At 47.6% G+C, this 22,785-nt stretch overlaps 1 protein-coding gene across 2 annotated transcripts; it reads left to right on the forward strand.

Moving 5' to 3' along the window:
• The first annotated feature begins 468 nt into the window (after positions 1-468).
• TSPAN33 (tetraspanin 33) lies at positions 469-20,938 on the forward strand. Of its 2 annotated transcripts, none has more exons than XM_081038802.1 (8): positions 469-810; positions 13,507-13,564; positions 14,227-14,354; positions 14,691-14,765; positions 15,795-15,890; positions 17,309-17,437; positions 17,816-17,977; positions 18,191-20,938. In XM_081038802.1, exons 1-8 carry the CDS (start codon positions 709-711, stop codon positions 18,290-18,292), a joined length of 852 nt encoding a protein of 283 aa, XP_080894928.1. In that variant the 5' UTR covers positions 469-708; the 3' UTR covers positions 18,293-20,938. The 2 variants fall into 2 exon arrangements, with proteins under 2 accessions (XP_080894928.1, XP_080894929.1); XM_081038803.1 differs by having other exon boundaries at positions 578-810; positions 14,230-14,354.
• Positions 20,939-22,785: the final 1,847 nt, after the last annotated feature.

Genomic DNA, 22,785 nt, shown 5'->3' on the forward strand with positions numbered 1-22,785 from the left:
TCTCTAATGGTTATGTGTAGGTTAGTTTTGTCTTCCTGATTTTATTGTCATCCCCTCGGGATTATCTCTGTATTCTCTTGTATTCCCCCGGCGCATTGCTCAATACACGGTACCCGTACTTGTTGATTTGCATGTACGTGTGTTTGCATATGTGCACAGCAACTGGGGAGAGGACGTGGGTGTGTGATGTAGTGTGCATTCCTTCCCATCCCTTTCCCCTTGAGCAGCTGCAGCCTGAATGCTTTCCTTCTCTCAGGGGAGAAGGCAGAACCGCTGACCCTTTAGCAAGTTGTCCCTCACAGAACAGGTGTCTCCCCCGCCTCTCCGAGGAGAGGGATGGCTGAACACTTAGTGACATCAGCGACTGACCAATGAAAAGTCAAGCTTCGGCAGCTGCTCCAATGGGCGGCGGGGGCGGGCCCGATTTCCTGGGAGCCGGGCGAGCCAGGCTAGTCCTCCAGCCGCCGCGGAGTCTCGGGCGCTCACGTTGCCGGCTGCGGCTCCCGCGACTCCCGGCGGCTCCGGTGGCGGCGCCGTTCCCCTGCCCGCGCTGCTCCCGGACGCAGGGCTCGGGCGCCTCCCGCCGCGGCGCAGCTCCCGGCGGCTCGGGCTCCGGCGCCGGCGCGGCTCATGCCCCCAGGCGCGGAGCGCGCAAGTGGGCTGGTCGCCGCGGGGAGATAGGCCCCCGGGGGCGGCGGCCGCGGGACCATGGCTGGGAGACCCGGGGCGCCGGCCGCCTACGTAGAGGAGTTCTCCTTCGTCAATCCGCTGGTGAAATACCTGCTCTTCTTTTTCAACATGCTCTTCTGGGTGAGTCCTGGGGTCGCGGCGGCACCTGGGCTGCAGGGCACCCGCGGGGGGTGAAGGGGGCTGCCGGTGGCTGAGGAGGGGCGTCCTGGGATGCCCAGTTCCAGGCGAGCTTGGGGAGCGGCACTGCCTAGTTTTCTGGAATTACGGCATTTTGGGGTGATTTATCCTGGGGAGGCAGCACCACAGTGGCGCCGTGTCTAGGGGGGGGTTTGGGGGGTGTATGCAAGAGATTGAGTCAAGACTTATGGGTATTCTCTGGGCATCGGATGAGGGTCTGTGTCAGGGTTTGAGCGGGAGGAGCGGGTTTTCCTGTTGACCCGAGGCAGACCCACTGGTACGTTCACGACCGGGGGACTTTCGGGCCTGAGGACTGGGAGGCCATGCCAAAGAAAATAGAGGAAGTGGGGAAACCCAGCCCTTTCCTCCCCCTTACCTCAGAGAGGATGGGTTCAGGTCAGGGGCTTTCATCTCTTCCCTTTGCAGGCCTCTGGTGCCCCTTCTCCCCAAAGGCTGAGAAGGGACAGGGATGGCCTCCAGGTGTGGACGTCTTTCCTAGCAAGGTCCCAAACTTTGCCCCACCTTTCTCAGGACCAGACTCCATTCCCCAGGGTCTGACAGTCTTCAGCGTCTTGAAATAGCACCGGCTGTTGGGCTAGAAGGCCAGGGGTCCTATTCAGACTCTTCTGCTTGCGGGTGGAAAAGTGGAAAATATATTGGGGCTCCCTGGATACTCATCCCCACTCTGCCATTCATTGTGGACTTGACTAACCCCCGCAATGTGTTCACCGCTGTAGGCCTTCATCTCCTCCTCCATAAAATCAAACCCAGTCTGATCAAGGATGGCAGAAATACTCTGCTGGAACTGAGAATCCAGCTGGACCAGATCATGAAATGCTAGCTCAATCCTGTTTCATGTCTAAAGAGTCCCTGAGCCCCTGGGGTTTGAGAATGTAGGGAGGTTCACTCACCTCCCCGCACCATTTCCCTTTTCTCTTCCAGCTCCAACTATACGAGAGCTGCTGCTCTAGGTGCCCGTTGTGCTTGCCCACCTCTGCCTGCGACCTAAAGTTCAGACATGCAGGAGGGAGGAATCGTGAGTCTAAACTATGTTTCTGAGGAGAGGGAGCAGACCAGGCATTTACGCCCGTTGCTGGAAAGGTTTCACAGGAGCCATGGTGTGAAGAACAGACACAGGGTACAGAAGTGCTAGCCTGTTGGGACAAATGAGAGCAATCTCGGAGGGTGGTGATGACAGCTCACTCTCAGCCATTGTGTTGAGAAAAGTGAAGTTCCAGCTCCTAACAAATTCTCAGTGTTAGAACTGGAAAAAGAAATTTAGAAGACAGCTGATCTAGCACCTGCATTTTATATCCGCATATGAGGAAGCTAAAGCACAGAGATGTTCATTGTTTCATCCAGGATCCAACAGCTGCTTAGTAGGTCTGGGTTGTTCTGGTAGTTTTTCTGCTGAACCACAGTGCCTCTAGGGGAACTCCTTCACCTAGATGGCTGCTACTGTAGCTGGGGTTTTAGCAGCATTAGTAGTTAACCAGTCAAGCCAGGTTCCCCCAGGGTTGAGGTTCTGCTTCAGCTGGAGGTTATGGAGGAACAGAAGAAAATCTCACCCCACTCTGCCAGGCCTGGGGGATGTCCTAAGGGGAACTCCCTCCCTGATGCCAGTCCCCTCAGACCTTCCGACATGCTCACTGAGTATGCCAGGCTAATGACAGCCTCCCGGAGGATGGCATGCCATCTTCAGAGCTAACACTAACATTGCAGGGACCTCAGAGGCTCGAGCTGATTTCTTCTATCAGCCGAGACTGCGTGTCCTTCGGAGCCTCTGGCACGGCACCCTTATCTGTGCTCCCCAGTGACAACAGCTGGGCGCATCTGTTGCACTTGTGTTCATGGTCATTTTCTTGGACTTCCCCACTCCACCCCACCCCCCTTTTACCAGAAAAATAACTTTGGGAGGCCCTAAATCGGGAGAAAATTTGGTAAAAATGCTTTATTTGAGGTTCTGGCTAACCAAGCTGGCACCACCCCAAATAAGAGAAGAGCCCCTTCTTGGCCCTACTTTAAACTCATAAAAAGTCAGAGACTCTAGAAATAGCACACTGAAGGACAGGAGGCCCAGTTTCTTTCTGGCACTAACTTACTGTGTGACCCAGAGCCAATATATCTGTCTCTCTGTCCTGAATCTTTCTCCTCTAAAGGAGAACATTTTTCTGCCTCTGTGAACTATTTAAAGATGAATGCATCATTTTGGAGACTGTTTTCTTTCTTCAAGACCTGGAGTTGGATCTAAGGATGTATTTCTCTGTGTCCTGGTATCCCTGGGACATTGACCTTCCCAGGGGACAGTACTTTTGGGGCGTTCCTGAGTATCACTTCTCCCCCGGCCCAGAGCTGCAGAGTTGCATTCCACACAAATGCAGCTGGGGATGAAGGGCTGCTTCTCTAGCTCAGGGTCATCTTTCTTCCCATCCCCACTTCAGGGACAGGTTATTGGGTTCTCTTCATTGCAGGCTTTCGTCATCCTAATCCAATTCCCCTTTTCTGCCCAGGAGGCACCCGTACTTGAGACTGTTGGCCCCCTCCTTTTCCAGGCATAATGCATGTTCTGGCCTGCTGCTGGGGGAGCTGTGTATGGGTGGTGTTTGTCCCTGTGCCTGGAACACATTGGGGAGGGAGGCAGCATCGTCTGGGCCCATATTCAGTGGTGGTGGTGGTGGCAGTGGCTACCTGTGCTGCTGCTCTAGGAACCCTGACCCTTGGGGCATCTGGAGCTCGACTTAGAAAATTCCTTTGGATCAAGACTGGATCAAGACCAGTTGCTCCACTTGGATGTTTCAGATCTCACTTTTCCTTTCACCTGGGACTTCTGATTTTTCTCCCCAGAATCGTGCTGCTGGGTTACTGATCATTAGGATCCCGTGGCTTGGAGTAGTTGCCCGAAGATCCCAAAGGTGGTATTTCAAACTTTCAGTTGAGAAGTAGCTGACTTTCGTCACCTCCCTGTATCGGACAGCTCTATGCGGAAGGAAGACAGTGGGGTGGTACCTACTTTATCAGCTTTGGGCATAGGTTGGCAGGAGCATTATCAGCGCTGCCCACAGCGGCCACCTCCTTCCTTGCTGGTCCTTTTTGCCACTCAAGGCAGCAGTGAGGGTGGCTTTTGAGTCAGGCAGAACCCAGCAGCTCAAACCTCCAACCCTTGTGTCTCAGCCCGGGCTTCCTTAGCGAAAGTGTCATGTGCCCTGTGCCATGCCTCAGGGCTCCCATGGCACCTTGTACATACTTTAATTGTCACACCCCTTACCTGGGCTGCAATGATGTGTTTCTTTATGTCTCCACACCCACCCCCTAGACTGCAGGCTCCTGAGGGTAGAGACTGCTTTTTCACTTCTGGATTCTCAGTGCCCAGCTGTGTTTGGTGAAGAGTGGGTGCTTATTGAATGTTTACTGGCTAGCAGATGGGAGAGCAGACCCCATAGGGTAGAAGCACAATGCCCTTACTCCTTCTCCAATGGACACTCGTCTGTCAATATGCAGCACAACCTTAGTCCTCAAGCATTCCTGGTGGTGGGGACCCAACTGTGTTCTCTGCAGTGGGTCCTGTGGTCCTTTTCAGCCAGGTCAGAAAAAATGGCCTCTGTCCCCGGCAGCATCTGCCTCAGTGCCAAGCATAATTTCTATCTGCAGCACCCAGGTATTTTCACTTTTACTGAAGCACCTGTGGACCCCCATTTAGGTCTTCCCTAGCTGATTCAGGCTTCTGGTGAGGTATTATATCTTCTTTAATAAGAAATTCACTCTCCCAGGACCACTGTATTGGAGTCCCCAGGGCACTCGATGCCCCCACACCACCGGCAGCGTCATCTGTTGTAACCTGGCTCAGGAGGCATGAGGAAATGACCAGGCATTAAGTAGCAGGGGCCCTTCCTGCCACCTAACACACCCCCAAACACACACCCCTAAATATACTAGGAGGCAGAGCACATCTCCTTCCCCATTTCGTCTCCCTTCCCCCCACAGACTACAGTACTTGTCAGTGAAGTTGTCACATTCTTTTCATAAAAACAACATAAAAAACCCCGCCAAAAACAAAGACATGAGCCACACCCTTCGCTGTCAAGTCACACACATGCCTTCTTAACTCCCCTAATAGCTCTGTTTGCCTTGTACCAAGTAGAAAATCATAAACGTCAAGCAGTCTTCAAAAAGAATAAAAGAAAACATGTAGTACCTCTCAGGGTTTTGATAGCAGGCTGTGCGTTAGGCCGGTCACTCCAGGGATGTGAGTTTGAGTGTTTAGATTACTGTGAGCCCTTGCGGATTTCCTGTCCTCATGCGTAACCTTAGCAAACCAAAACCAGCCATGGCCTAAGAAAGAACCTAACAGTTTGGCCCCAGACATTCAGAAGGAAAGAGCCCTGTGGACCCTTCCATTCCTGTAGGACAGTTCCATCCATCCAGTCCAGAGGGAGAAAGCCAAGGGCCAATTTCACATGGAGAGTTGCCCCCTCAGAAACCCAGGAACAGTGCCAGCATGACCAAAGAAGGACCAGTGTGTGCAGATCCCAGGCAAGAGACAGGGCCCAGCTTTGGGTCTAGCAGGCTGTGACTTCCTTGATTTCATTCATAAATAAGGACAGATAGGACTGAGAAAACTGAGATACGGACCCCTCCCCACCGTGTCCTGCTGGGTAGGGGCAGGGTTTTGATTCCCACACAGGGAATCACTCTAATCTCAGCTGTCCTCCATCACCACCTTGAAAAGAAGAGGGAAAGACATTCCAAAGAAGAGGCGAGGACTCAGACAGATCCACCGACTCCGTGCAGACCCACCTTTAGAATGTGGAAGGCAGACAAGGCCAGGCCTTTCTCTCGGGGGCTGGTAGGCTCTGCGAGGTGATGCTGTGTCTTCCCCTTTCCAGGCACTGTTCCAGGGACTTCCCTGCTGGCACCGTCACCTCCTGGGGCTATCATACTAACCTCTGCCTGAGCCCCACCCAGTGTGGAGTTTGCTAGCTGCTCCCCCAGAAGAACGATAGACAGCTTCTTCCCATCTCATATGTCCCGAGGTGAACACACGTGTCCTGGGGTGGCTGTGAGGCAGAGAGAGAAGGCAGCCATGTGGCTGAGGTCATAAGGCCCTGGAGACGTAGGGACCTAGATTCCAGTCCCACTTCAGCCTCTCACTAAGTGAGTGAACTGGGCAAAGTGACTTGAATTCTCCCAATATCAGTTCTGTAAAATGGAGGTACTAACAGCCCCTTGAGGGGGTGGTCAGAATTCAATGACGTAGTGTGTAGAAAGTGTGTAGGCCAGTGCCGGCCCTTAGTACTCAACAAATAAATAATAGCTCTCACTACTGTTGTTTGAAGTAGCTCCCAGAGGTCGCCTGTTGGGGATGGACTTGGAGAGCCAGGGTGAGTGCTCCTCCTGACAAGTGGCACGTAGACATGGGTCGAGTCTAGGTAAGGGCTAACCTGGAGCTGGACTTCCTTCAGCCTTGAACCCTGTCTGCTCACATTCCTGCTGTTAGATGACAATTAATGACTCTTTGTATTTCATAGTTTACAGAGAAGTTTCATACACAGAGGGTGCCAAAAAAATGTATTCACATTTTAAGCTAACATCTCTTAAAATGTGAAATGGCACCCCCGGTATACCATAGGGCCGGACCCCACTGCTGTCTCCAAGGGCCTTCCCTAGGTCCACTCCTCAAGGCTTGACAACCCATCTTGGTCTTAAGGTGCAGTCCAGTGGAAGTGGACTCCAAAGCTTATTTACCTGTAATTATTGGCCTTTGGGCATTAGAGCCAGGAGAAGTGTTGTTCAGGGCCTCAACTTGGGGCCCTATAACCTTTCCTCTCCTGACGGCCCTAAAGTAGTGTCCTGGGGGCTAGAATAAGGTTGTTTCTCACGAATATCAAATCATGGCTGTCTTTTCCCAATTTGCAGGAAAAATAAAAGTCAAGATAATGGTGAGAATTATCTCCATTTTCTGTTTTCTCCCATGAGCATTCGTACCTGTGGCTGCTTATCTGCAAGCAAGTACTGGCTGAAGGCAAGGGGGGAGAATATTAAGAGCAACCAAATATTGTGGAAAACTAGGAAACTATTTAGAGTAGTGCCAGTATTGTTATTAGGAGACGAGGAGACATATGTCTAACAGCCTCAGCATCTTTCAGTGAATAGTTCCTTATTTCTATGATAGAAACTAATATGTTGTTCTTCCTCACATGACACACTGAGGACACATTATCTGTGTCATATTCCTGTAAAAAATGTGTCATCTGAATCGAATTGTGAGGAAACAATCAGATGAATCCAAATTGAAGGATATTCTGCAAAACAACTGGCCTGGACTTACCAAAAATTTTCGTGTCAAAAAAAATAAAAATGTCAGAACAAGTGTGGGGAAGGATGTGGAAGAATTGGAACCTTCATCCATTACCGGTGGGAATATGAAATGTGGAAAACCAGTTTGGCAGCTCCTCAAAAATGTAAACATAGAATTACCAGATGACCCGGCAATTCCAGTCCTTGGTGTACACCCAAAAGAATTGAAAACAGGTATTCAAACAAAAACTTGTACACGGATACCCATAGCAACACTATTCACAATAGCCAAAAGGTGGAAACAACCCAAATGTCCATCAGTGGATGAATGGATGAACAAATTGTGTCATATCTATACAATGGAATATTATTAGGACATAGAAAGTAATGAAGTACCGATACATGCTGTAAATAGATGAACCTTGAAAACACGCTAAGGGAACGAAACTAGACACAAAGAGCCACATATTGCATGATTCCATTTATAGGAATGTGCGGAATAGGCAAAACCATAGAGACAGAAAGTTGATTTGTGGTTGCCAGGGGTTGGAGGATGGAGGGAATGGTGAGTGACTGTTTAATGGGTACAGGGTTTGATTTGGGGTGATGAAAAAGTTCTGGAACATGATAGTGGTGATGGCTGCAAAGAACTGTGAATGTACTTAAGGCCATTGAACCGTACGGTTTAAAATGGTTAATTGCATGGTATATGTATTTTACTGCAATTTTTAAAAAGTGAGAGTCTTAAAAGACCAAAAACGAAAGTAAAGAAAAACTGCAAAACTATTCCATGCTAAAGGAGACTTGATCACTAAATGCATAATCCCTGACTGGCTCCTGGATCTGAAAAAAGAAGAAAAGTGTTATAAAGGACATTATCACAATAATTAGAAAAAATTAAATATGGACTATAAATTAGATAGCAGTAATAGCATATTAAAGTTTAAAAAAGAATATAACATTTCAAAATTGTATAGGGTATACCAACTGAGCACTGTAGCTTGCCAGTGCTCTGCCACCTGAACAGTTTTAGGATCCTTTGTCTTACACTTTGGTGTAAGGAGAGAAATTACCCTGATTAAAGTGTGTAAAATTGCAGGGCGGCCGGTTTGCTCCGTGGTTAGAGGGCGGTGTTCATAACACCAAGGTCACCAGTTCGATTCCCACATGGGCCAGTGAGCTGCGCCTTCCACAACTAGATTGAAAACAACTTGACCTGGATCTGAGCTGCACCCTCCACAATTAGACTGAAAACAATGACTTCACATGGAGCTGATGGGTCCTGGAGAAACACACTGTTCTCAAAATTCCCCAATTAAAAAAATTTTTTTTTTCAGTGTGTAAAATTGCATGCAAGAGATCCCAGTTAAATAAATATGATATTAAAAAATTAGGATTAAAGAATAAATTAGGATGTACAGAACTAACAAGTTGGAGGTGGCTATTTTTTGAATAGATTTCATTTCTTAGAACAGTTTTAGTTTTACAGAAAAATTGAGAAGATAGTACAAAGAGTTCCTATAAACCCCACATCGAGTTTCTCTTATTACTAACATCTAACAGGAGCATGACATATTTGTTACAATTAATGGCATTATCATTTATCGTTAAGGTCCATTTTTTAATTCAGATTTCCTTGGTTTTTTTTTTTTTTTTTCATAAATTTATTTATTTATTAGTTTCAGGTGTACAAAACAAGGTAATACTTAGACGTTCATCATCCATATCCCTCACACTGTGAACCCCCCTCCCCCCATCCACCATCCCTCCGACCCCACACCGAACCATCACATTATATATATAAAATTATAGTTGGCATTCATTAATGTCCAGCCTCTGGTGTCCAATGCCATGATCAGGTATCCACAGCATCCCTGAGGCAGATTTCCTTGGTTTTTACTTACTGCCCTATTTGTGTTCCAGGATCCCATCCAGGATAGCAAATTTCATGTAGTTGTCATGTCTCTTTAGGTTTCTGTTGGCTGTGACAGTTTTTCAGCATTTCCTTGGTTTCGATGACTGATAGTTTTGAGGAGTACTGGTCAGATATTTTGTCTATTGAAATTTGCCTGATGTTTTTCTTATGGTTATATAGGGGTTATGAGGTTTGGGGAGGAAGACGACAGAGGTGAAGTGCCATTTCCCTCATATTATATCATATACCAATGATTTATCTCTGCTGAGGTAGTGTGTGTCAGCTTTCTCCACTATAAAGTTAGTCTTTCCCCCCTCTTTTCCGTACTGTACTCTTTAGAAGGAAGTTACTGTGTGTCGCCCACACTTAGGAGTGGGCAGTTATGCTCCACCTCCTCAAGAATGCAGTATCTACATAAATTATATGGAATTCTTCTGCATGGGAAATTTATCTTTTCTCCATTTATTTATTTATTAACTCAATTTCTATCAATATGAACTCATGGATACTTATTTTATATTTAGGATAATAATTCCATACTTTATTTTGATATCCCTTTGGCATACATACATCAGTGTGAGGCTTTATTGTTGTTTTTTTGCTTGTTTTGTTTTTGAGCATTTATTTCCTTACTTTCTGGTACTACAAGATGCTCCAGGTTTATCTTGCATTTTTCCTACCCCCATCCTGGAATCAGCCATTTTTCCAAGGAGCCCAGGGAATGGCTATTTTCAGTTTTAGGTGATTGATTACTCACCTTACGTATGGATAAAAGTGCATGAAAGTTATTTTATTTGATTTGATCGACAACTCTTTAGGAACATGCCTTTTGCTAGACTCAGCTAATTTAAAAACTGTGTCTAGCTTTTAAACGTTTCCAGCGAGACTTCATTCTAGCTGGAAGATGAAAAGCCGTTTTAGGAAGAGGAGTATCTTTATCTCTATCTTTATCATGAGAAGAGGTCATTGGGTGTTACAAGGATTTTGTGGCAAAGACCGATGAAGTGGAAAGACTGCGATCGGAAATTGGGTTTAGTCCAGATGTTGCCGGTGTACCCATGTGCACTCGGTCAATATCACTTCGCTCTTTCCACCTCATCTGTAAAGAAATAAGTGGCTGAGCTCATTTCTAATATTCTACTCGGCTCTCAAGTGCTCTGCTATTGACAAGAGCAGCACTGCTTTGGAATGGCAGGAGCCTTGAGGAATTCAGGGTGGGAGATATAGGCAGGAAAGGAAGTATGAAAGGGCAACCTGTGACTCCAGGAGAAAGAGGCAGACCCGTGACCAAAACGCAGAATTTTAGAGTTCGCTAGTGAGCTCCAGGTAAGTGGTATCATTCATGCTCATATTAAATATTAACGATACTATTAAAGTCTTAATCTTGATTGTAATTTAGTCTGCTCTAGATCCCTGGCTGAGAGTGCTTTAGTCTGCGGTTCTCAAACCTGGCTGCATGTTGGAATTACCTAGAACACAGTCAGAAATACTGTTGCCTAAGTTCTAATGCTTGGTTTGGGGTACAGCCTAGGCATCAGGAGTTTTTAAGTTCTCCTCCACCCCCCTCATTCTAATGGCAGCCAAGGTGGAGAAGCACTGCTTTAAGCTACTGATGCTCCTGCCCCTCTCCCACATAATGCACAGGTCTCCTTAAGGGCAGGGACCACATCTGACTCATCTTTACAGTTCTCAGAGTACCTCGTACATAGTAGCTGATGAAATGGATTTGGATAGTATATTGGTTTCCTATTGCTGCTGTAACAAATTAGCACAGTCCGAATGGCTTACTATAACTCACTAATTTTCTTAAACAGTTCTAGAGGTCAGAGTCCAAAAAAGGTCTCACTGGCCTAAAATCAAGGTATCAGTAGGGATGGTTCCTTCTGGAGGCTCTAAGGGAGAATCCATTTCCTTGCCTTCTCAGCTTTTAGAGGCTGCCCGCATTCTGTGGTACCACGTCACTCCAACCTCTGTTTCCATTGTCACACATAGCTCCTTCTGACTCTGACCATCTTGCCGCCCGTCTTGTAAGGTCCCTTGTGATTATATTGGGCCCGCCTGTATAATCTCCCCATCTCAAGATCCTTAACTGAATCAGATTTGCAAAGTCCCTCTGGTCACATAAGTTAACATATTCACTGGTTCTGGGAATTAGGACAGGACATCTTTGGGGGGGACACTCTTCTACCTACCACAAATAGAGACAGAGCAACTGCTGTACAGTTACAGGCCCACACATGGAATTAAGTTACCCTGCGACAGATACATGGCATCTCTTTACTTTGCCTTTCTTGTTTTAGCTGTGTTAAGATTTAGTCAGAGACCATCTTTGTGGAAAGGTATATACCCTAGTGAAAATTTAACATGTAAAAAAAATGTGAACCACCTGGGAGCAACAGAAAGAGAGAGCAGATACGTATTTTTAAGTGACTCAGTAAAGTGATATTCAGAACTGTAATTGGTTGTGGTGAGTTTTTAAGGGCAGGCAGAGATCCTCAATTACTCTGGCAAAGGGTTGTGCCTCTGGGTCAGGGGGATGCCTGGATCTCTGTTATGTGGTTTCCTTGCCTCCTACCCACTCCTTTGCCCCCTGAGCCTGGTTGTGCTGTGGGACAAAAAACCAACTGGCACCTCCAGCCTCACCCTCAGCTCTGCAAGCAGCTCCCTGTCTCCTAGACAAAGAGTGTGAGGACGGCAGACAACACATCTGGCCCTGAGTCAGAAACAGTGTCACATGATTGAGGGGGATCAAAAGAGGGGGCTGAGAAGGGTCCTGAAAGACAGGGTTTTAGATAAGGGTTTCCCATGTACTGCTGACTGCACCAGATGGCAGAGTCCCTTGAGGAAAAATGTGTTTCTACTGAAGGACTAGCCTGACTGCATTACTTGCTGTGGGGCCCAATTCCCTTCTCCCACCAAAGCCCCAAGATGGCTCTTTCCAGCTGGTCTCTGTCTTACAGGACAGTGGAGTCTAGCCAGCCACTCCTTCCCCACTGAGTTGGTCAAGTTCCTGCTGCTGAGAGCTCCCTCCAGCCAGAGCTTGGCCCCCGCTATTGCCATGGTGACAGCTCCTGCTGCTTAGCACTAGCCTGGGGACTGGGCACAAAGAAAGGGTGGCCCAGGGATGTGCAGTCTGGGCCACCCTGCACTTCTGGAGGACTTGGGGGATGGCAGAAAGGACCCCTAGTGGTCTCTGATAGGTTTGTTCTCAGGGCAAATGCAGGAAGTTTGAAAGGTCTACATTCTCTATTCCTCCACACTGGAATTGGGGTATATAAAGTTTCCTTTGCCAAGGCAGTTCTGCTGTTTTCCATCCAAGCATTCATGCGCATTCTGTCACTTTGGTATGCACTTTCATTCTTGCACTGGACACCATATTGACCTCCATAGAGACCTGAGGGTGTACATCTACTCAGGCCTGCTTCGGCTTTAAGACCTTCCCTTTGATGGAGCTGGGATAGAATTCAGAGTTTCTGTGTAACCACAGGCACGTAAATTGTTAGTGATGGTAGACAATATTCATTGTCAGGCATTATGGAACTTGCTTTCCATGCGTTATTTTATTTAATTTTCATCTAAGTTTATTAGATGTACTTTTTAATTCCCATCTTCAGATACAGGAACTGAGGCTCAGAGATTTGTCCAACAGAGTGACTCACTCTGAAGCCCCTATTCTTACCCACTATTCTTAACCTTGTATTAACTTTGTATGACCTAATTTTGTCATCTGTCAAATGAGGATAATAGCTGCCTTACAAGATGACTGTGGGGCCAGCCCGGTGGCTCAGGCGGTTGGAGCTCTGTGCTCCTAACTCCGAAGGCTACCAGTTCAAGTCCCACATGGGCCAGCGGGCTCTCAACCACAAGGTTTCCAGTTTGACTCCACGACTCCCGCAAGGGATGGTGGGCTCTGCCCCCTGCAACTAAGATTGAACACGGCACCGTGAGCTGAGCTGCCGCTGAGCTCCCGGATGGCTCAGTTGGTTGAAGCGCATCCTCTCAACCACAAGGTTTCCAGTTCAACTCCCGCAAGGGATAGTGGGCTGCGCCCCTTCAATTAACAATGGCAACTGGACCTGGAGCTGAGCTGCGCCCCCCACAACTAAGACTGAAAGGACAACAACTTGACTTGGAAAAAAATCCTGGAAGTACACACTGTTCCCCAATAAAGTCCTGTTCCCCTTCCCCAATAAAAAAAAAAAAAAAAAAAAAAAAGATTGTGTTGTAACGATCAAATGAGATAATCTTGGTGAAATCTTTTCATGGAGGTAAAACACTGATAGATACCATCAACTGTATCACTGGAGAGGAGAAAGATGCTTATTCCCAGGCCCTGGGAATGTTTTCCTGCTCTGCTTTAAGATTACTCACCGAGATCAAGCCTCTGGTTTCCAAAATCTCAGGGTCTGGCTGGTTCCCTGTCTCCACAGGTCATTTCCATGGTGATGGTGTCCATAGGAGTCTATGCTCGGCTGATGAAGCATGCAGGTGAGCTATAGTCTCCCCATTACTCTGCCAGGCCCCTTCCTCCCCTGCGTCCCCCGTAGCACTCCTTCCCACATAAGCTATGGAGGCTAAAGGGATCAACCGCCCTCTGGCCAAATCTTGACAGCTTGCTCTCATGTCAGTTCACCAGGATTTCCCAGAGTTCCCCTGAATCTTCCAAATACACCTACCTTTCAGGTTTAGGAAGTGTCTAGGAAAGAAGGTAGGCTTTGGGGAGCAGAGGGGAATCAGAGGCGTCAGCCCCTCCCTCCCTTCCTCTGTCTTGCAGTCAACTCAGCCTCCATTCCTAGTCCACTGCACAGTCTCCAGGAAACGGATCAGCAAAGCTGGCGAGCCTAACGCCATTCTAAGTCTTTTCTGGAGCCAAAGGGGTCCCTCCTCTCTTAAGCCTAGGACTAACTGGCCCTTACTCTGTTGGTTCCTCAAATGAAATGCCACGAACCCTGCTGGGCCCTTTTGTTCTCCTGGTGGGAGGGCAGTACTGCCGCCCCATACCCTTCACCCCGCCACGCTGCAGCTCCCTCCGCTAGGGGAGGAGAACATTGGGAGGGGCGCCCCACCCCCTCAATTGGGAGGTGGCACCCCCTCAGGTGCCACCCTGAGTCGCCTCCAAGCCCCGACTGAGAGACAGCCCCTTCCCCCAGAAGCAGCCTTGGCCTGCCTGGCAGTGGACCCAGCCATCCTTCTGATCGTGGTGGGCGTCCTCATGTTCCTGCTCACCTTCTGTGGTTGTATTGGATCCCTCCGGGAGAACATCTGCCTCCTGCAGACGGTGAGTGGTCGGGGGCCCCGCCAGGAAGACCCTGACCCCTCCTCCCTGTGCCTCTCAGTCTCCTGATGCCGTTCCTACAATGACCTTTCGGTGTCCTCTGTCCCACCCTATCCCCAACGCTTCTGCTGTCCACGCTTCACTGCGCAGTTCAGCCCAGGTGACCCAGCACAGGGTGGCTCCCCCCCACCAAAAAAAAAACTGTCCCAGAGGCAACGGCCTTTACCGTGTGTTGGACACCTGGGAGAAGTACCCCGTGGCCCCCCAGTGATTCCCGTGGCCCTGGAAGGGGCTACTGCCCAACATGGTGACAGACTCTTTCCTGCCTGCTCCCCACAGTTCTCGAGCTGCCTCACCGTCGTGTTCTTGCTGCAGCTGGCTGCCGGGATCCTGGGCTTCGTCTTCTCAGACAAGGTAGCGTTGGGAGCCTAGGGGCCTCCTCAGATGTGAACCTGAGGAGGAAGGGACCGTTCCTGCCTGCGCTTAGCCTGATTAACTCAGCACAGCACTCTTTCCCCCAAGAAGCATCACCTATGCACGGTTCTCCTTAGGGAGGAATGAAGGGCCTTTAAAGTCACCATATTTAAAGAGGATTTCAGAATGTAGGGTATTTTCCTTTGACAGTCTGAGAGGCCAACGGGGAAGGAAGTTTTATGAACACAAAGTTAAAATGATGTGCGCACTTGAATGGCAAATGATGGCGTAGAACTCATTGTCAAGTGGATCACAAACATGAAGAGGCTTTTATTTCTTTGAAAAAACTGTTTATTGGGCTAAATGGAAGGAAGCAAGGGGAAAAGTAAACAATATTTTACATGGTGCTTACCATATGTGATTGTGGTCTGCCATGCAGTGACAGTCCTTTTAATTAAGAACTAGAATTCCTTTCCCAAAGAGCAAACGCCGAGGCAGAGTAGAGGACTATGGGTAGGAAACTTTGAGAAAAGTAGCAGAGCCAGAAGGAAGAGAGCATGGTAGAAACTATGAAATTGAGAGACACTGGTTTCATTCAGAATGTCCTAGTCCTTCTGGCTCAGTAAAATCCAAAACTGAGAGGCCTAGATCTGTTTGGGGTCTAAGGAGATGTAATTCTCTTATGTCCACTAGAGGCCAGTGCCTCAGCTCAGTAAGCCTTTCTCTACTTAGTTTCTCTGCTTTGCATCAATCAGCAAGTAGTTTGTGTGAATAGTATTCAGAAGTAGATAAATAATGGATTATCATGAAATGTGGCTCTGAGAAGTGGCAACAGCAGGTCCACTGGTACCTGAGGGCCCAGGGATGACTGGGCGTCAGAACTGGCCAACTTCCATCACTAGGACTTGGTTCTGATTTCAAGGATGACATAAAGAAAGAAGGATGACCACTGTTTACTCTCACGTCTGAATCGTGGAGCAGGTGAGGGCTTAGTCCTGTGTGCTGATTGGCTGTTCGTGTCTCTGGCAGGCACGAGGGAAGGTGAGTGAGTTCATCAATAATGCCATCGTACATTACCGAGATGACTTGGACCTGCAGAACCTCATTGACTTTGGCCAGAAGGAGGTATGGACTAAGAGTGTGTGTGTGTGTGTGTGTGTGTGTGTGTGTGTGTGTGTGTGTTTGTGGTAGGGGGTCAGCCCATGGTCCTGGACCCTGTGAGCAAAAGTCAGTGCCATCCCAAGAGAGGCCTTACCCTCCAGGCCTGTGGGCTTTTTCATTACCTGCCAGGGTAATGGATTCTGGGAAGGGGTTTGGCAAAAAACCATACATGCAGAGTGCTTTAAAAATACTTTGAAGGGCACAGAACAGTATACATAGTAATCTACCATTTTTGTAAAAAACGGAGGAGGAAAGAACATAGGTTCATATTTGCAAAAAGAATTGGAAAGGATATGTGAGAAGCCATTACAAGTGGTTGCTTACAGGGGCGTGCGGAAATGGGAAGACTTTTAAAATATTAACTCTATGCAGAAATTAAATTTTTTAAATTGTGGTAAGATATACATAATATAAAATTTACCACTTTAACCATTTCTAAGTGTACAGATCTGTGGTACTAAGTATATTCACATTATTGTACAACCATCAGCATCATCCATCTCCAGAACTTCATCTTCCCTCACTGAAGATGTACCCGTTAAGCACTAACTCCCCGTTTCCCCCTCCCACAGCTCCTGGCAAACACCTTTCTACTTTCTGTCTCTATGTATTTGTCTACTCTAGTACCTCTTATAAGTGGAATCATACAGTATTTGTCCCTTTATGACTGGTTTATTCCACTTAGCATGTCTTCAGGGTTCATCATATTGTAGGATTTGTCAAAATTCCCTTCCTTTTTAAGGCTGAATAATATTCCATTGTATGTACCATACTTCCTTAATCCATGCAGCCTTTGATGTACACTTGGGTCACTTCCAATTTTTGTCTGTTGTGAATAATGCTCTCATGAATCTAAAGTTAAGTTTTAAGTAAAAGTGCTTTTGAGACAAGTGCTGAGTTCCTTTTCCCTTGATGCAACAGACACTTGACTTGGATCCTACTTGCTTTCATGGAGTAATTATGGGCCCACAATATCGAAGAGTCTCCTCCTGTGTTTTCTCTATATTAACATAAATGTTTGCAACACTGAGCCTTTAATTATTTCATCCAGTACTTTCAATCACCTCCTTTTGTCAGGCTCTATGCTATGCAGGACTGAAAAAGCAGAAACTGCCCTCAAGGAGCACATAGTTTTATGCGTAAAAGAAAATATATATACAGCTATGGTAAGTCATAACCAGATATATAAAGTAGTAAAAATTAAGAAAACTTCTTCACATGAAGGCCACTAAGAAACTTGAGCTCAAGTTTCAAGGTCGTGTTTAAACACAATTCGAACTTGCAAGTGGAAGCTTGCTATAAACTTTTGGCTGAGAATTCTCCTGGTCACCTCAGTGTGAGGGGTGAGCGATTCTTAACCTCTGTGGTGGGCTTTGTTGCAGTTCAGCTGCTGTGGTGGGATTTCCTACAAGGACTGGTCCCTGAATATGTACTTCAACTGTTCAGAAGACAACCCCAGCCGTGAACGCTGCTCTGTGCCTTACTCCTGTTGCTTGCTTACCCCCAAGCAGGTGAGCACACATGTCACCTCATTTCCTCCTGGGCAGTGATCTGAGTTAGTTTCTGATTAGGGCAGCTGCTACTGGGAATCCCCATTCCCTCGCTTAACCAATCAATTTTGTTGCACAGCTGTCAGATGTTTTTCTTCACCCCAATTTGATGGTTCTGTTAACCTTTCACTCCTGTTGCCCACATGGGGTTTCAGAAGTGGACTCAGATCTCTCGAAGGAAGGGAAGCCTCTATTTAGCAACTTCCAGCCTAGCATCCTGCACATATATTCTCTAACAATTTAGGAGTTTAGAAAGGGCGGGGAAGCCCATCAGCTAGGGCCTGAAAGAAAAAGTGATTGGAATGGGAGTCCCATTTGGCTTTTCAACTCTCTCCCCAGGCAGTGATCAACACCATGTGTGGCCAAGGAATGCAGGCCCTTGACTACTTGGAAGCTGGCAAAGTCATCTACACCAATGGCTGTATTGACAAATTGGTCAACTGGCTACACAGCAACCTCTTCTCACTTGGTGGTGTGGCCCTGGGCCTGGCCATTCCCCAGGTAACTTACCCTGTCTGACTTGTGGGTCCCACCATTCTGCAAAGACATCTTTGTTTTGGGGAGGGCACTTGGGGACCAGTTTCTCAGCTGTCAGGCACTGACGTTGCTGAGAAACAGGGGATAAGATGGTGCCGACCGCACTGGGAAGGTTGAGTCAGGCAAGCCAAGGGCCTCGCTCATTGCTGAGGGCCCAATCCTTCTCGCCTCTCCCAGCTGGTGGGGATCCTGCTGTCCCAGATCCTCGTGAATCAGATCAAAGATCAGATCAAGCTACAGCTCTACAATCAGCAGCACCGGGCTGACCCATGGTACTGAGAATCCATCCTCTACCTCCTCACTATGACAACTGGTGGGCCTCATCGACCGACAGCAGTGGTCCAGCTCTCAGCACCACGTGGAGGTTTGGATTCCAGCCCCCCCAGCAACAGCCCAGTGGGAAGTAGCAAAGTGCAAACAGGCAGACGGCAGGTGCACAGGTGGCCCACGTCTCGGGAGGGTGCGCCTCCTCTCCCCTTCCTCGCTCTCAGTGTTGTTAGAGAATTACTCTGTATTGTTTCTAACTTTACCCATTTGGATTTATATATATATATATATTTTTAAGTTTTATCTGGGCAGAGATGTTTGGGAATAGCAGTTGCATAGAGTCGGGGGGTTTCAGCTGCTGCTTTTCACTGCGGCACGACCACCAACACCTCTATGAAGGCTGCTACTGAGCTGAACGGACGCAGTCAGACTCTGGCTGTTGCCAGCAAGGCATGGCTGGAGAGTGGACAGCAGCAGCCCTGCCTGGAGTCCAGTTGGCCTGATACCAGCTCCAGAAGGGAAGGGAGTGGAGCAGGCAGTGAGCTTGGGGGTCGGCTGGGGACAGTTGTATGTGTTGGGTAGGAATGGAAGGTGATATGTTTACTAAATGCTTGACCTGCCCTCCTCCCAGGTAGTCAGACTGACCTACATCCTGCCCCTCCCTCATTTCCATGGAAACATGGCAGCAAGGGCACCGGGTACAACAGCAGCCAAATTCATCCCTCTCCCCCGCCCCCCCCCTTTTGAAAAATGTTTGGGACCATGGTCTCTATATTCTGCAGCCAGCGGAGGTGGAACTGAGCCATATGTGCCCTTGAATTCCTCCCTTCTGGACCTCCCTCTCTAGCAAGTGGGGTTTTTTAACCTTGGCGCAGAGGAGGCAAGGTAACACCGCCCCATTCCCCTGCACCATAGCTCATTATTTCTACAGTGTAAGAAACAGGGATCTTGCTGGGGCAGGGGGAGCCAGAAATGGCAATAAAAGTTTGTTGACCTAAGCTGGACTCCATGAATTTTCCATTCTGGCAACTTGAAGGGGAGGGGTAGAGGGCTCAAACGGTGGGCTCTCCCTCAGGAGGAGACTGGAGACTCCCCTAAGTGCCACTGTACCTCTACAGCCCATCTGCCTCAACCAGTTGCGCTACCCTCCTTCTCCCATTACCCACCCTCTCCGTCTTAATTAGGTGGAAAGAACCCGGTTCCGATGGGAAAGGTATAGTTTATCCCAAAACCTGATGTTAATTTTTTTCCAAACTAAAGTGAATTAAAATTAATTTGCCACCTAAAACTTTTAGGATGGGAGTAGGTAAGGATACGTCTAGAAATCAGGGTACAGAACTCTTCGCTGGGAGAGAAGGGAACCGGGAGGGAAAAGGCCATCTCCTCATCCGCAGTCTGCGTCCTCTAGCCTCCCCTCCATCTTTAACTGAGGAGCTGGGTACCACGGCCTATCTTGCTTTAGGGAGGACTTAGAAAAACTCGAGCCTGGCGCGGGTCTTCCTCGCGCCCTGAGGAGCGTGCGAGGCCCGGGGGCGGGGCCGGGGCGGGGCTGTCCGGCGCTGTGGGTGGTCCCCACCCCCGCAGCGGCTAGAGGAGGAGCCAGCGCCCCGCGTCCGGAGGAGCTAAGGGCTGGGCTGCGTGACCTCACTACCCCATGAGTGTCCCCCGAAGTCTCTCCGCGGTCCCCTGCTGTCGAGGGGCTCAGACTAGGGGCTTGGGCTGGCCAGGGAAAGACTCGAGAGAATCCCTACCGCGCTGGAGAGGCAGAGTCTCTAGTTCTCTCCCCGCCCCTAGTTTCGCCTAAGCGAGCCTTCTGCTCCTGGGAGGGCCCGTCTCCAGCAGCCGCCTGGGGCCTCAGCCAATGTTTAGTTCCAGCTAGTAACAGAACGGAAAAAAATAAAATAAAATAAAATCATCACAAATAAAACATTAAAAGTAAGGGCCTTTTATTCTGGGAGAGAAGAGACGTGCATTTTATACTTTCCCTTCTTTTGGTGACGCGGACCTAGACGTTTGTGTTTGGGGTCAGAAGTTGGGGTGATGCATCTTTTGGTTCACTAAAGGCTTTTGAGGTGCACACCTGATGGGGCTTGTATCTAGCCTTCTGGGCTTGGACAAAAGGGTGAGGAATTTCTGCCCAATCCGCAGGTCTTAAAAACGCCCTGAGCAAATGTTCAGAGCTTATAGTGTGACTCAGTGTTTTTAACTAGGTCCGTTTCTCATTGTCTCTGTTTCTCAGTATCTCCCTAGCTTTCTTTCTCTTTGGTCTGATGCTGGGAGAAACATATGCCCCCATTTTTAAAAGGTTTTTTCACTGTTATTTCATGTTTCAGTTTAATTTGCTCCCTGAATTTCCATGTTTGTAATAATCCTAGTTGCAAGCATGTGGGGTTAATACCAGTATCTCAGAACAGCCATCAAATCTAAGCCTCAAAGATGGGCGAATAGAAGAAAATTCTTGTGGCAGCAGAAATTAGGCTGGATGGGCAGAAATGGAGAGAAAAGAGCTGAATGAAAGATAGTGAAAATCTGTCTGAGGTAACATGGCAAATAAAGGTACCACTAGGTTCTGTGGGCCTCAAACCCTACAATTTAAACAGACTTGAGTCCAGGAGTTCCAATTTTGCAGATGTTCAATAAAATTCTGAATCCCTCTGTATTTGTTTTCTATTGCTGCTGTAACAAACTACCACAAATTTAGTGGCTTAAAACAACACAACATTGTTTTCTTATAGTTCTGAGAGTCAGAAGTTCAAACTGGGTCTCATCTCCCTGGACTAAAGCAGGGCATGAGCAGAGCTGAGTTCCTTCTGAGGGCTCTAGAGGATCCATTTTCCAACTTTTTTTTGTCTTCAAAGCACAATACTCCAACTTCTGCTTCTGTGGTCACATGCCTTTTTTTTCTGACTCTCCCATGTCCCCCCATAGGACCCTTGTGATTATATTGGGCTCACCCGGATTATCCAGGATAATCTTCCTGTTTTAAGATTCTTATTTTAACCCCATCCATAAAGCCCCTTTTACCATGCGAGGTAATACATACACAGGTTCTAGGGATTAGGAAATGGATATTTTGGGGTGGCCATTATTCAGCCTACCACACCCCTTTCCCACTCTTATATGCATGACTTAGGGTGGGAGAGATGTACGCATGAGCTATTGTTGGATACTGGCAACAGTTTGAGGAGGTATTGTCTGGCCTTCTTTCTAATGATTACTTAACATTTATTGAGGGCTTACTCTGTGCCAGGCACTTATCTATTACTAAGTTTACTAGGTGGGTCTTTGGTTTTTCTGACTTGTCCACATCCCAAAGACCAGATATGTTAACAGGGTCACGGACTAGTTTCAAAAAGGAGACAGAGAAAGGGCACAGTTTCTTCCACTGGAAGAGTTCTGGTCCCTTACTCTAAGGCAGGTCAGTAACATTTTGGAACTCCCCCTCTAAAAAAGACATAAGAGTAATTAGATATTCCAAATTGTCATAGATAAAACACTGAAAGGAGGAAATAAAGCTCTAGAACTCAGGTTGAAAGTTAAGCCCCTAGAGCCTTCTCATTACCATGTCAGGAACCTGGCAAATCAATCAGATGGATAGGGTAGAATGGGATAGGATAGGATAGGACAGGACAGGACAGGACAGGACAGGACAGGACAGGACAGGATAGGACAGGACAGGACAGGACAGGATAGGATATTCCAGAAATATTTTCAATCATCAGTATGTACTGACTAATAAACAATAAGCCACTACAGTGATGAGAGGAAGGAGTAATCACTAATAAAAGATATTAGGATAAATGGATTACAGTATCGAAAGGAAGTAATTTAGATTCATATCTCACCTTACGCTCTGCAGTGCATGCCAGAAGGTAAAAGAACTAAGTATTTTAAAGCAAAACAAACAAACAAACAAAAATGAAAGTCAGAATATCATCATTGTCCTCACTGTAGGGAGCTAGAGTGGACAGTTCTCAGTGCATCTGCCCAGGTCACAAAGATTCTTCCTGTTTTGGAAACTGGCCCTCTACTCAAGCCTTGGGGGTGAGTCTTGAGGAGCCATATTTGTGCTGTGAGACATAGTACATAGCTTGCTTTCCTAAACATAGCTTACAGGGGCACTGTATTAGTGTTCTCGAGCTTCTATAACAAAGTAGCACAAACCAGGTAGCTTAAAACAACAAAATGTATTGTCTCACAGTTCCGGAGCCCAGAAGTCAGAAGGCAAGGTATCCATACTGCCATGCTCCTCTGGCGCTGCTCTGGGAGGATTCTTCTTACCTCTTCCAGCTTCTGGTAGACCCCCCAGGCATTCTTTGGTTTCTGTCAACTTTACTGCTATCTCTAACCCCATCTTCACATGGTGATCTCTGTGTCTGTGGCCCAATTTCCTCTTATATAGACACCAGTCACATTAGAATAAGGGCCCTCTTTACTCCAGCATGACCTCATCTTAACTAATTACATCTGCAAACACCCTGTTTCCGAATAAGGTCACATTCTGA

Source organism: Rhinolophus hipposideros (genome assembly GCF_964194185.1).
Source record: "Rhinolophus hipposideros genome assembly, chromosome: 25".
Classification (NCBI taxonomy): Eukaryota; Metazoa; Chordata; class Mammalia; order Chiroptera; family Rhinolophidae; genus Rhinolophus; species Rhinolophus hipposideros.

Bases quoted from the DNA above. Each gene is read 5' to 3' on its own strand.
- TSPAN33 (XM_081038802.1), top strand. From the start codon at position 709: ATGGCTGGGAGACCCGGGGCGCCGGCCGCCTACGTAGAGGAGTTCTCC. The intron at 13,565-14,226 runs GTGAGCTATAGT...CCCTTCCCCCAG, and splicing joins TCGGCTGATGAAGCATGCAG to AAGCAGCCTTGGCCTGCCTG. The intron at 17,438-17,815 runs GTGAGCACACAT...CTCTCTCCCCAG, and splicing joins GCTTGCTTACCCCCAAGCAG to GCAGTGATCAACACCATGTG.